Genomic DNA, 14999 nt, shown 5'->3' on the forward strand with positions numbered 1-14999 from the left:
AGATAAGTATAACTTTTCCCTCTACCACTGTAACTACTTCAGACAAGACAATATTCAAAGTATGGTTCTAACCTAAAAATGGTTAAGTAAAAATGGTACTCTCTTATACAACAGATGTGGTCCACATGTGTTCAGAGTTCTATATTCTTACCATAGTATATGGAGAAGTGTTGGGGGGGGGTCATTTGTCACTTTTATAAATGCAGCCCTGGGCAAGCAATCTATTCTGGTCTGCGCATCAACTAAACTGAGTTCTCAACACAGAGCCACATCCTGACCTCAGTTACATCTACAGAACCCTATGGAACCCAAGAGCAAAATTTAATTTTGGTTTGGACAGGTTTGCTGGGGACAGAATCTGACTTACAGAATATTTGCTACTAGTGGTGATGCTCGAGACAGAAAGGAAATGATTTTTAAAATACAAGTTGAGTTGGTGTGTCAGTCATTCAGAAAAAAAATTCTTTACACTTATAAACAGAAAAAAAAAATCTTTGGAATCATTGAGACATAGTACAGATGGAACCACACTGCTATTTTTATTAAATAATTGTTCAAGAGTAGAAGGGCACTTTAAACATGTGCAGTTTTAGAAAGCATGCATATACAACTTCTAAGCCTAATGGTGGGTGGGTGTGTACAGCACTGTTTGAATCACATAACATCAAAAAAAGATTACTCACTCTGTCACGACGGCTTGCTATTTCTGCTTTAATCTGATATGGGTCATACTTGGTATTAGTTGAAAATCCAGAGAATGCTAAACAGATGGAAAACAATGGTATTTTATAATACATTTTTCACGTTTTCAATGTGTTAAATGATAGTGTGTGCAGGTTGTATGCCATGTAAATTGTAAATAGGTTAGCCTGTCTACACGTTTCTAAAACTTCAAAGCCACAACTCAGCAAATCACTTAAGCATGTGCTTAACTGTTTTGCAGGATTGGGGCCAAAAAGAGTACATACTTGTCAAAGTGTGGCTACACGTCATTCTGAGTTCTCAAAGTTGAGTCATTCTATTTCAAAGATGGAACAAGCTTATTTGTCTACAACTTCAAGACATGTATTTGTAGGATATGATAATCATTTGTGACAAGACTTACTCAGTGTAATTATTTTTGAGTACAACACAGGAATGCTTGTAGCCAAAATTATTTCTTCTAAACAGTAGGGTCTAAAAATTGACAGTACATTTAATGGATTTTTCCATTTATTTTTCTTGCAGTTTAGGAACTTTCATAGGAATGCAACAAATTTAATGTCCCTATGGTAACACAGATAGAAGTCATTTTTGGCTGTTAGTTAAGTTTATGGTATTTATATGCAATAAATAGAAGAATTTATTTAGATCGACAAAATTTGGACTGAACCATCTCATAGAATGTGAATCAATCTGCTACCAAATACATATAAAGGAAGTAAAATCACATCATCACAAATTTCAATTTAATAAAGCCCTTCTAAGAACAGAAAACTAGGAAAAATTGTTCCACATCAATATCAGTTTCCAGCTCAATCACTGATGAAATTAGGTCTGCTTGCAACTCAGTGCATACAGTAACCACATGCAAGTTTACAGTTCAAAAAATTCCTCACAGCCCCTCAATAGTGAGCGTTTTGATAATCTCATCACAGCTTCTCTTAAGACAGAGTTTCAATTTAAAGACACCTTTGTGTTTTCTCTTTTGGTAGACTGAGGTTTTCCAGGAGGCAACATACTTTTGTACACCAACATATTCTTTCTTTTATAAGGTACAAGATTTCAAAAGTCAATTTGGGCTGAATTCCAACTGGGAAGTTATGATATGTGTACCTAAAGTTATTTACTATCTATTCTGAATTGCTATATAGCAGCACTGTCTGTTGATTAAAAGCTGATACCTTCCATTCCAGTGTAACTGTCAGGATCATCTCCGGAGACTTTTTTAAAAATCGTCACTACATTAACACCCTTCCAGTTATTTAGCATGCAGGTTTGTTTAAATGTTTATTATTGTTTAATTTATCGATTTATTCCAAAACCTCCCTTTATTGACACCTCAATCTGGGACAGTTCCTCAGATTTGTTGTTCAAAAAGGATTGCTCTGATGTGGGTATCTCCCCCAAATCCTCTGCAGTGAAGACGGATGCAAAGAATTTGTTTAGTTTCTTTGCAATAGCCTTGTCTTTCTTGACTACTCTTAACACCTTGGTCGACTATTGGCCTCCTTCCCTTTATGGCAGGATTCTGATGTACTTAAATTCTTACTGTTAGTTTTTGCATCGTTAGCAAGTTGCTTCCCGAATTCTTTCATGGCCGGCCTGCTTATACTTTCCACACACAACCTTCCAGAGATCATGCACCTTCTTATTTACTTACAGGATTTGACTTTCAAATTTTAAAGATGCCTTTTTGCCTGTTCAGCCTCCATTACTCTGCTGTTTAGGCACAGTGGCATTCTTCTGGTCTTATTGTCTTTTCTGATTTGGAGCACGCATTTAATCTGAACCTCTATTATGCTGCTTGCAAGCATTTAATCCTTGTGACAGCTCCTTTTAATTTCCATCTACCAAGCGTCCTCATTCTTGTGTAGTTCCCCTTTTCAAAGTTAAATGTTACTGCAGTCGGATTTTTGGGTATTATCCCCCTACAAGGATGTGACACACAATGTCTCTTCATACTGTAGGAAAAAGAGAACTTAATGTGTGCAGTTTAATGCAATGCTGAAGGGGAACATAATGGTCTATATGGGAAGTAATTTTTTTTTTTTAAATGGAGAGTTGGGAAAGAATTATTTTCCATCACCATCCAAGGAAAAAATGAGTAATAATGGCCTTAAATGATAACAAGAAATGTTTAATTTTAATGCCCCCTCATCCACTCCCTGATGCGGATCTGATCAGAATGCCTGTTTTGGGATTAGAAAGCATTTTTTTCCTTTTGCGCCAAATTAGCAAGGTGTCCGAGGAGGGAGGTCTGGGTTTTGCCATGGAAGTCCTGCTGGTTTAAAGGAAAAAGGAAAGGAATAGTTAACGTTAAGCAGTAAGACAGGAATACCTAATTTGTAGCAATTAGCAGCCAGTGTCTAATGTGGATAAAAAGGCTAAAAGGGCCAGCTCCCAGAAGTAAATATGCTTAAGAGTCCCAGAAAATGGCTGGTGGACCTGTTAGAGTGTAGAGAAAAGTGGAGACCTGAAGCCCTTGCAGATTGAGGTAGTAAAAGGATTCTGAAGTGGGCTAAATCCAAGAGGTTAGATTGGAGACTGCTAACTCTAATTTGCTGGGTTTATTGTGTGAAGGCATTTAGCTCAGCACTAGGCCCAATAAAATGCCTGGTATTTCAGGGGAGTAGGATAAGGGGAGAGTCCTCTCTACCCATTGTTAATAAAGTTGTGGCCTGACACTTTATAAGCCAGCTCAGCATTTCATTCTGCTGTGTGTCTTGATCAATTGTGGAAAGAACTTTATAACACTGAATAAACCATGCAGTAACTTGCCAAAAGAGGTTGTGCAATTGCTATCAGTGCATGGACTGAAATTCTCTAATCCAGAATTTCATACATTTTTTCATGGTGTTGATCACAATTTAGTAATGAAAGAGTTTCATGGACAACTCCGCTTCCACCTGCAAACATACAGATCTCATCTTCCCCTGCTCATGAACACAGTCTTCATGAACTTAGAGGAAATGCATACATAGAAAAGTCTATGTATTTTTAACTGCCTTTTAATCCGATTTGACAGATGGGAACAAGAAGATCGTTCGACAAACCAGCTCTCCACAGATCCAGAACTGCTCTAACTGGTCAGAGACCAATATTTAGAAATGTTTACAAATACTGAAAACATTTTTACTGGTCTAAAATGTTTCTAGATCTTAAAGCACAAGTGAAACAATTTATTACAAATATTTTTCTAGTATTTTGTTAGGCTTCTGATTCTGGGGAATGCCAGCAACAAATCTCAATAGTTCCAGAAACTTCAAAATTAGTTAGTATTTGTACCTTTCCTATGGATACTCTCCCAGCAAAGTCTGAGTAATTGTTTGATCCAATTCTGCTGCTGTCATATGCAGCTTACCTTTTCTGGGTAGAAAAACAACTACAACAGCCCAATCAAATAAAGCAATTAAAAGAAAATCAGACCTTATTTCCCCAATATTTTCTCCACTTATATAAAAATTGCCCTGTACAAGATGATAGGCAATAGGTTATCAAAATTAGTGGAAATAAAGTCTTGTGCAACTACTAAAAGTCTTGAAAAATAAAGAAAAATATTTTTATAAATTGGATGACTTTCCTATTTTAAAATGACATCAAATTATATTAACTTGCTTTTTTCCACCCCCATTCCAATTGTGACATGATTTTAGCAGCCCACCTTCCACGCCACAAGAGCTGGGATTAAAATGTGTCATAAAGCATCAGTTTCAGCCTGTTATAGTGTTTGAAATAGCAGCAACTAAAACCATGTTAGACTATAAGTGGGAAGAAAGCAAGAGGTATGACTTTGGCATCCAGTACCTCAGAAACCAAAAGGGCCAAAAACAAAAGCTATTTCTCAGCTTCCAACAGTATATACCACTAGTGGTTTGATAGATATATTCAACTTTGCCACTGATCCTCTGGGCCAACAAATTTTTTTTGCCATTGTTACAGGAGTACATATATTAGATCAGGGTAATTTTCAGAGAGTCGGATTCACACCAAGAATAGATAAGAAATTAATAAGGGTTTTATAGAAATCTATTAATATTATTCTGGGACAATAGGGAGGGAAGGACAAAGACTCAAGAAGTTCCTTACAACTCTAATATATAAAGGAACTTAGTTTTATTTATTAGCTCATTTATTATTTCAACAACAAATCCTCAAGTAGTTGTTGCAGAAAACAGCAGAGAAAAATGTAAGATGCTTTTTGCACAGCTCTGAAAAAACATCTTTGATTTTTAAATAAATATTAGCACTACAGTGATAGATTTTTTTTTAAATATTCTGAAACCAGAGGGCATACCATGTAAAAATTATTCACAAATTATAGGTGTTAGGAGGGAACTAAAATAGTGAACTTGGAAATAAGGACAGCCAAATATAGCTTTTACTTTAGAGGAAAAGAGACATATGCACCTGAGAAAACAGTCAAACATTAATGCATTTACTTTTCATTTGTCATAAATGCTACTGCCATGATTGTTAATTATTAAGGAGAAGTACTTTTAAACAGGGTCTTTTCTTTCCAGTCTATTTTCACTACTTGATCCTGCACTTAAATGTATAATGCTGCTATTGTTAACATCATGTTTATTATCACGTTAACATGTGACTATGTCATCACAAAATGTTACAATTAAAATTTAAGAAAGAGAAGAACGAAATGTGTAGGAGAAATCTGCCTTAAATAATTGCTATTTAAATAAATCACTTGCCACATAAATATAGCTGAAAGAAAACAATTTTAACAGAAGAAGAACTATTTACCTTGCAGTAACTACAATTCTTCAAGATGCTGTAGTCACTGTGGACTCGTGTGTGTGCACATGCGACTCACACACAAGAGCAGTTTGTTTGTTTTTAAACAGTAGGGTCTGTCAGGGCCATACACATGCTCTGTCTCCTCATGCTCCCATGTGAGGGCATAAAGGGAAGAGAGCCATGACTCTCCCTTAGTTCACTCATAACTGAAAGCTTGGGGTAGCTGAAAACCCCAAAAGCAGGGCTGGACGTTGTGGGATCCACACTGACATCATCATCTCAAAAGAGCCACAATCATTTGTAGGGTAAGGAAGAAGGACCGGGGAGAGCACGTGTCAGTGTGGATCCCACTTTAGGTGACTGACAAGCAGTAACCACTCAGGACGGTAGGAATGAGGAGTTCCAATTGCATCAGTTGAATAGGGATTGTAGTATTGCTCTCACAAAGTTGGTATTTGGCCTAGCAGCTAAGTCCAAGAAACAGTGCCCGACAAATGTCATTCCAAGTCACTGCCTTATCAATCTCTGATATTGACAAACTCCTTTAGCAGGCAGAGGATATTGCTTGCACTCTGGCAGAGTTTGAGACTTGATGTTTGGTGGGAGAAGCTGACAGGCAAGTGAGGTACTTCGTGTTATCTATTTTTATATTCTTTGAGAAGAAGTGGCTGGACCTTTCAAATGTCCAGCAAATACAATAAATAGATCAGGCTACAGTCTGAATAGTTTGGTCCTGTCAGTATGATAAAGCAAAGTCATGGAAATGTCAACTATATGTATTTTCTTTCCTCCTTGAGCAGTGAGAGATTTCAGGAAGAAGGCAAGTAGGATGATCAGCTGGTTTAGATGAAAATCAGAAACCACCTTCAGAATAAACTTTGGGTGTTGCCTCAGCACCATTTTGTCACTATGGAAGGTCATATAAGGGGACACAGCCATAAGTGCCTGAAGCCAGCTCACTCTCTTGGTTGAAATAGCCATGAGGGACACCGTCTTCCGAGTGAGTTAGTCCTGGGAACATTCTGAGAGAGGTTCACGTGGAGGTTTCGTAAGTTTCAGGAGGACCATAATAAGGTCTCAAGCAGGAGCCGGTTTTCTGACCAGTGTGTATGAGTCTCTTGAGAAACTTCGATACTATGGGATGATTAAAAAAAAAAATAATCAAGCACTGCAGTACAAGCCTGAAATCACTATGAAGTGGACCTTTACAGAGCTACATGGAAGCCTGATGCTTCAGTGGTAACAGGTAGTAGGTGGTCTTCAGTACTTAAGTCTTGGTCATGTCCAGACCATGATGGGCTGCTACTCATTTAGATGAATAGGTCCATCTGATAGATATTTTCCTACTTTGAATCAGAATTTCCTGGATCCTATCCATGGTACTTAACCAGTCAACGGTCACACTGTTAGATGTGGCAACTCTGGGTCTGGATGAAGTATCTGACTATGGTGTTGTGAGATTAGGTCAGAATGGTCCAGGAGTTGGATCAAAGATTGAATGGACATTGGTAAGAGACCTGTTAGCCAAAACCGCCTCACCCAATCCAGGGGCAATGAGAATGACCATGGTCTTGTCTCTCCCAGTCTTGGAGATCATCAGGGGAATCTGTGGGACAGCCTATTGGAGACCACTGTTCCACTGTAGGAAGAATGCATCCAGTAACGATCCTGGGCTGAGTCCACCTCTGGAGCAAAAGCCGTGACATGTAGTGTTGTCCTTGGTGTCAGACAAGTCTACTGGGGATCTCCAAACATGGAACAGCTCTTCTGCAATGAATCTATGCAAGGACCATCTGTGGTTAGGCACAGATTGTCTGCTCAGGAAGTCTGCCAGGTTGTTGCTGACTAGGAAGTGAAGAGCTATCAGGATCTCCCCATTCTGACATCAAGTCCAGAATCTGATGGTTTCCAGGAAGAAGGACAAGGAGCAAGTGTCCACTTGTTTGATTATGCAGTGCATAGCTGTCTTGTCCATGAAGATTTGCACTACCAAATTCCGGAGGATCTGTAGAAACACCACACAGACCAGTCTAACGGCTCTCAGCTTCAGGACGTTCATATATAACTCCATATCATCTGAGGACCAGGTCCTTTGAGTCTGCGGTGGTCAAAATGAGTTCCCCTGCTTGCCCCTGACACATCCATGATCAGCGTATCTTCATGAGGGACTGAAAGGGGCACCCCTCTTAGTGCATTTGTGGGATCCAACCACTAAGCCAGCTCAGTAGTGACTGATATATGAGGCACATAGATTTTCCTGTCTAGTCAATGTTGCAGAGAATAGCCTGACCTGAGCTAGAAGTGGAGGAGTGTGAATGCCTTGCCTTCCCCAGGTGGGCAGCCACCACTGCTAAAGTATTCACAAAAAGCCTAAGTGCCATGGAGAGTCCTAATGGAGTACCGTGTATTGGTAGTGATTAATTTCCACTGTGAAACTAAAGTACTTCCTGAGGGCTGAGTGAATATCTATAAAAGTACACATCTCCCAAGCCGAGAGCCACAAACTAGTCTTGAGTCTGAAGAGATGGAATGATAGATGCACATGTTACCATCCTGAATCTGGGGCAGTGTATGTTCAGTCTCCAGTCAATTCTGCTAGCTGGATAACAGGGTGGGATAAATGCCAGAGGAGCCATATGAGGGGCATTTTTGAGTATCATGATCATTTTCAGAATGGTACTCCTGCTGTCTGCCCTGGGAGTATGGATGAGCCCACAGTTTTCATTGGGGCTGGTATTTATAGACCTTTCTGTAGGGGTCGGTGTGTAGGTCCCCAGTAGGGTTACAAGGGACATCCCCAATTTAAACACAAAATTGCCTGCCCCATACTAAGTCAGTATGGGATGCATTTTATCCCATATTTCAACTTAGCACGTGGGGTCTCAATGCCACTCAGAGTACAAGCTCTGACTGTTCCCAGCACCTGCATGGAAACTTAACAGGTGCCACAGTGGCAGCGCCCAGAGCTAGAGAAAGAACCCCTGCGAAGAATGAGAGACAAGAAGGGACTTTCCCCAGAGGTGCAAGTGAAGACTAGGCACATCTGAGGTTTGTCCCATATTTTTGAAATTTAAAGTTGGCAAGCCTAGTCCCCAGTGATCTCAGGGTGGCTCCAGTGTCCTTTAAGGAATGATTTTGCCAGTTCTCTTCTTGAAGAGCTCCATGCCACAAACAGGAGATCTTGTTTGGTAACTTAGACTTCTCTAGGTATTTCTGATGCCAGAGCCAAGAGGCCCGTCTCATGCTCATGGTCATGGCCATCTACCTTCTGGCTGTGCCAAAGGCACCCATGTCAGCTTGTGAGGCTGTCCTGGATACTTGTCTGGTCTTCTCTGAGGATCTCCTTTAATTCCTCCCTAACAACCTGGAGCACATTTGTCAGAAAGAGTCACTCTTTCCCATATCAGGAAATTATTTTTGGCTAACAGTGCTTCATAGTGTGCCACATGGAGTTGCAGTGAGACAAATGAGTAGGCTTTGCACTCGAACAGGTGCACACAGGCACCCAAAAAGCTTTTCAGGGTCTTTGTCCTTGGATGTGCCTTTTGTTAATTTTAATTTTACTTGCACTGTTGCAACTACCAACTGATCCTGAATTGGGGGTGGGGGTGCTCAAAGGTTTTTGGAGGCACCTGTTAATGCTTCTCCACCAGTCTGCATGTGGGCTGGATGGTTGCTGGGGTATGCCAGAGCCTACAGGAAACACATTTACAGTGTGATCAAGAAATTAAAGAGTGTGTGAGATTTCTCTTGGATTACCATCATTTCATTGTCCAGGGTCTTCACTATGTGAGCTGGAAGATCCTGGAGCACTTTAAAATCCTGGGTCACCAGGGCTAGAGATGGTATGACCACCTAGTCAGGAAACAATAAAGATGCTTTGGATGGAGGCCAAGGTGCCATTGTTTCTCCAGTGTCCCTACTTCTTGGAAATCAATGTATGGCTCTGGTGTCAGTGGTCCAAGTCATGATACCACTGGGGAGCCTGATCTCTTCATCTTCCCGAACCTACAGGAGGGGGATCTGCTGTGGGATACCTGAGATGACTGGCCCCCAGTATGGCCAGAGTAGCTTGGTATATGGATACTAGCCCAGGAGCGACTGGTTGACTCAGTGCCACTCCTTTTGTCTTTGTGGCGGCATTGCAACAGGAACCGCAGGCCATCTTCAGGGCCACTCCCAGACGGTAACAGGGAGGCATCCTGCTTAACCCTGCAGAGGAGGCATAGCTCCACAATGATGATGAGAAAAAGTAGTCCTCGAATGGTGGATGATTGGCTCCAGGGCCCAGTGCCACTTCAGTACTAACAATGACCCTGGAGAGAATCCTGGCAGTTCCACAGGGGTCTACCTCAGCCCTGTGGTATGGTTGATGCCTTCACTGGTGTCAGCTTAGTCAATGCCACTCTCCAAGGTAGAAGATTTAGGCCCTTTATCCTTTGAGGAGTGAGGCTTCTTCTCCTTTCTATAGGGCGATGCCTCCCTACACTCGGGGCCATGTCTGGTCTCAGTTTGGCCCTTCCAATCCTTACGTTGGGTGCTGGCTCCAAAGATGATGATGTGTATGCCAGAAGAACTGGTCCAGAAGTCAGTTGGTATTCGTGCTGATTTTATACCTGATATCAGTCCTGAGGTAGCTATGATTGGTGTAGATGATCCTAGTACCAAGGTACTCCATGTGCATGTGATGGTGGCGTTTTCTTCTTCCTTTCATTACCAAATCCTGGGTTATGGTGCTTGCTGGTAGTGTGTGTTGGGGGTGGGGAGGGAAGGAAACTGGGAGGCAGCGCTTAAGTGCAGTTTCAGCCACGCATCCCTTGACTTGCTCATCCTCATTGAGGAGGATGTATACACCGAGCAGTTATCGGGCAACTGGTTGCCCCCCCAACAGAAAAGCCATCAGCTCAACCTCTCAAATTGGGGAATGAGTCCATTACAGATCAGGGAGGGTTAAAACCCTAGGGCTCAAAAGAAGAGCTCTAAACTTCTGACATGTAGATTTCATCAAAAATTGAAAGGACAGAAATATAAGTCTAATCTAATATGGAAAGCCTTTGAACGAAAGTACCACAGATTTTTGTAGTATCCTGTTTTATTTTTATTAATACTTTGATGCAACAGACCAAATATATAATGCATTGAATATCCATTTAACATTTGTGTTAGCAAATCTGTCACCTTATGTAAAATTCTGTCCTATAATTGCAACTTAAAGTTATCAAAAGAAGTTCAGCCATGAAGAAAAAATCAGAGTGATTTGGACAGAAGATCTTTGCTTTTTCTTAACAGTGTGGTTCCATTCCAAAATAATGAAAGCATTGATGGCTAATACTCAACACCCTTCGCAATATTTTTTGCCCACCAAGGGTTGGGGGGGGGGGATGGAAACTCACTGAGAATGGGGGGCAGAAGAATCAGATGGGGAGTGATTCTGACACTCGGGGTGAGAGGGTACAGCCAGCAACACACTGAGAAGGAAAGTTCTTGGTGTTCCCACCTGCTCCCATTGCTGCCCTGCCAGGTCCCGCTCCCTGCTCAATCCCGAGCACCACATCAGCCACTCCCCCCCTCCTGCCCACCAGGCATGCACAAGTTCTCAAGGCAGCAGAGTTCCCCACTCCCAATACTTCCATTGCTGGGCTCTACCACCTCTGCCACAATATCTTAAAAACATTTTTAAATTATCTGTTTGTTTTAATTTTGAAAACCTTATACAAAAGAATCAATTAGGATTATATGGTGGAGGGATCTCCAAGGTAAAAAGACATTGAATGTTATGATATTATGCATGAAACAAGAACAACATCTAAGAACCAGCTAAACAAAGTAGCCTTTTAGTAAAGACACATAAAATTATTAAAGAGATTTTCTTACATAAATGATCTAGTTGTGTACTACATAAATATATTAACTGTTTGGACACCCTGGCTCTGAGCCCTTCAAAATGCCAAAGTCATGCATCAAACATCTCTGTTTCTGGCTCTGAATATCAAAATGTAAGTAAATGTTACATTTAAAAGCAGGCACTAATAAAAGAGAATAAATTGTACTGGGATTGGACAGTAAATTGGACTGTGAAGGCAGTAATCTGTAGAAATGTTTTATGTCTATTCCACCACAGTCACCAACCAGTGGTTGGCCATCTGAAAGGAAGCTTTCTGTGGTGCTCACATTATAAAGTCATCTCTCATAAAATGTCCAACTTGGCTCCTAAAGCCATATAAAAACCTACTCTCAACTAGTAATGGATGAACCTCAATAGATTCAGTTAATCATCCACTGTGATCCAAACTTTTTGGGACTTTCACTCATTTCATCCTTTCCTAATGGGCACCTCGCCCTTTCCCCTTTTGGTAGCCCCATTCCTCCACAGCCCACACTAAATACCATTTTTTCCTCCTGCAACATGCTCCTGTTTCCATGCCCAACATACAATGAACCTCCACCTACTCCTCCATTTGACCCTCACTCTCCTTTAGATATTTGTTGCGGGGATACAGTTGTCTCTCTGCTTGACCCCAGGAACTTGTACTTTTAACTATCACACCAAGATTTGCCAGACCTTGTGACTTAACCCAGACTGAACTATTCAAGACACAACTTAAGAGATTTTAAAGTTGAGGCAGCTAGGTCCTTTAACAGACCTTAAACAGTATTAAATAACAATACAGTGGAGAGATCTGACTGGGGGAAAAGTTTGAGTCTGTTTGAGACTTTAGAGTTAGGGAAGGAAAGCAACTAGAGGCCTGTGGGGAGCCAGCAGAGGACGAATGAATTATAGTGTAGGGGAGAAGTGAGTGAACCAATTCTTAGGTCATACTATTGTTTCAAGTAGCATTGACCAAAGAAATCCTTAACTAAACCTTTGGTCAATCTTATAAAATAATATTTAAGTTAGGATCAGATAAAAGGTTGAAGTTCAAACTAGTTATCTTAGAAGACCTTGTTTGCTCATTCCTATCCTAAACACTATCTTTATAAACATCTGATGAGGTAATACATTTATTAAGAACTGTGTATGGAGTTAAGGAAACTTTTCAATTTTCTAAGAGTTAGATTAAGGCAAGTAAATTTGTCACCTGCTGGTACACAGTGTTGCAAATTAACACAATAGATTGCCAGTGCAGAAGGCACTGTCTTCTCTAGAGCAAACAGTAACTTTAGAAACTGAAGTGCACACATGTAACCAGAATCCAAACATACTTTAAAATATTCCAGTGAAGGAGGTGTTTTTCATTAATTTAACACATAACTTTCACATTCATAGAGCCTGAGAAGCAGAAACTAGGGTTGGCCTAGTTCTACTCTCATTGCTTCATTTATGCTTTCAATATTCTGCAGATGGATGAAAAGATTAGCCTTCTGTTCTAAGTAAAGACAGAACTTGCTTTTCAAAAGTTCAAGTTCATTAAAATGAAACTCCTAGTTATACTGGAGGAAACTGTCTTTGGAGAGGGTTATTTTCTTTTAAGATGCAATTTTTTCCAAGAATCACAGCAACTTCATGAGTAGTTTAAACTTTTACATTACTAAAAACAGAGAGTGATGGGAGCGAGCTCTCAGATTGTGTGTAAAAACTGAATAGTGGAAAAATACGTATTAGCAAGAGAATGAAAGTCAACTCACCACTAGCATAGGAGCGGCTATCATCCTCACACAATTTATGCAGCTGCTGGTATTCTTCTTGGGCTAGCTCAAAACGCTGCTGTTTAATTTGGTAAATCTCTTTCTTGGCATTAAGTGCCTCCTGGGCAACAATTAAATATTCCTTTAGCATGCGTTCCTGCTCTCTTCGCCACTGCTCTCTTGGGTCCTCAATTTGTGTGAGCTCTGAGGAGAAAAACTTAAGTCCTGTTACTCCACTAATTACAAGTACCTTCTCAATGTCAATTCTCAATACCCACACTGATAGTTCATGACCACAGGAAACATGCTCAAAGAATCCAGGCGAAGTCTCTCTCTAAACCATCTAGTATACTCAATTCAACACAAAGGTCAGCAAAGAGAGAGAAAAGTGACTGCACTGTCACTTATATTTTAGTCTTTTATTCTTAGAGATGAGGAGTAAAATGACCTTACTCAGTCAACTTGTTTTAAGATGACAAATTAGATCATTCTGATGGCATAACCGTAATACAACCCACAGCCAAGTAGGAGAGCCAAATTAATATACCAATACCTGACTCAGTGGGTGGTAGGAACAGTTCAGAGATTTCACATTCAGCCTCCAGAAAGGTGCAAGATAAACGCAACATCCTGAAAGGCTATTTATGTTATCTTTATGCCTGCATGGTCAAATAGTGAACAATGAAGTTAGCTACCAAAAAGATTAGTGTTTTGGGCCCAGATTCAGGAAATCACTTTAATGCATGCTTAACTTTAACTTTCTTCTATCCTAAAAGTCATAACTAGATCCTTGATGTTCTCATCACTTTTAATCAGGGCTTTGGAGCGGAGCCCCGAGCTGGAGCATGGAGCAGCTCCGGAGCAGTGGAGCTGCAGGTATTTGCCTGGAGCTGGAACGGAGCCGGAGCACTGCTCCAAAGCCCTGCTTTTAACATTTGAGAACAGCTAATGTTTACAGTCACAGACTGAAAGTAAAGCTTGTTTCTAGTATCAAGAAACTTTTTCAAATATATGCTTATAGTATAAAAAAAGTTTTCAATATGTTATGTTCCTGCAAACACTTCAGTGGCCCACAAATTCAAAAAATAGAACAAAAAACCTGAAAAAACAGGTTTTTCTGGGGTGTCCGAGGGAGGGGGAGGGGCGGCAGGAAGAAAAGTAGTTTTACATCAGCCTGCCTGTGCAGAGTCTGCTGTGTATGTAAATGCCAGCCTCCTATGGCTGTGTTTACAAAAATCAGATGCGTAAATCACCATTTCTGCAGCTCCATTGTTGGTAGTAATTGTGCAATCTGCAATACAGCCAGGGGGATGGCATCTTACGACCATACTTCAGAACAGGGTTAGTCAATATGGTGGTAAAAATGCTTATACTTATCTGCATTGCTGTTCCATTGCCACCATATAAATCAATCTTTATGGTTCAAGTTATATCATTACCTTAATGTACACAAGTGCAATAAATAGTTGCCAAAATCATTTAATCCTTTTAAAAAAACTTTAGCCACAGTAAACTCTGCAGTAGGGCATTCCACAGGTTAACTATAGGAAGTATTTCTTTTATGGGTTCCAAATGTATTAATAAAGTGATTTTTGAAACATCATACCACAGGCTATCTTGAGGAATGTAGAATAAGCCATAAGACAGATACTCAGTACAAGCAAAGAAGATATTTTCAGTTAATTTCCCCCCCTAAAAACTCTGATTTTGTTGTTACTATGATAGGAAAGGGGAAAGCCAACTCTTTTGTTGGTACTAATAATAGGACTTAAAGCTATTTAAATATTTCTGTTTGCACTGTGAAATCAGAGATTGTAGTGATTGAGCCCCCAAAAATAAAAACTGTAGTTCTCCCTTCAAACTAATAATAAAAAATCACCACAGTCATACAAGCAGCTCTGTTGTTTGAGAACCATTTG

At 40.3% G+C, this 14999-nt stretch overlaps 1 protein-coding gene across 2 annotated transcripts in view; it reads right to left on the reverse strand.

Moving 5' to 3' along the window:
- The window catches only part of WWC3 (WWC family member 3), a 169302-nt gene that overhangs the window by 94374 nt on the left and 59929 nt on the right, over positions 1-14999 (reverse strand). For both annotated transcript variants that reach the window (XM_044990979.1, XM_044990896.1), the window contains exons 3-4: positions 13081-13284; positions 684-760 (exon numbers count right to left, since the gene is read on the reverse strand). In XM_044990979.1, coding sequence (XP_044846914.1) covers positions 684-760; positions 13081-13284 — 281 coding nt within the window. The remainder of the gene's footprint in view (positions 1-683; positions 761-13080; positions 13285-14999) is intronic.

Source organism: Mauremys mutica, chromosome 1 (assembly GCF_020497125.1).
Source record: "Mauremys mutica isolate MM-2020 ecotype Southern chromosome 1, ASM2049712v1, whole genome shotgun sequence".
Classification (NCBI taxonomy): Eukaryota; Metazoa; Chordata; order Testudines; family Geoemydidae; genus Mauremys; species Mauremys mutica.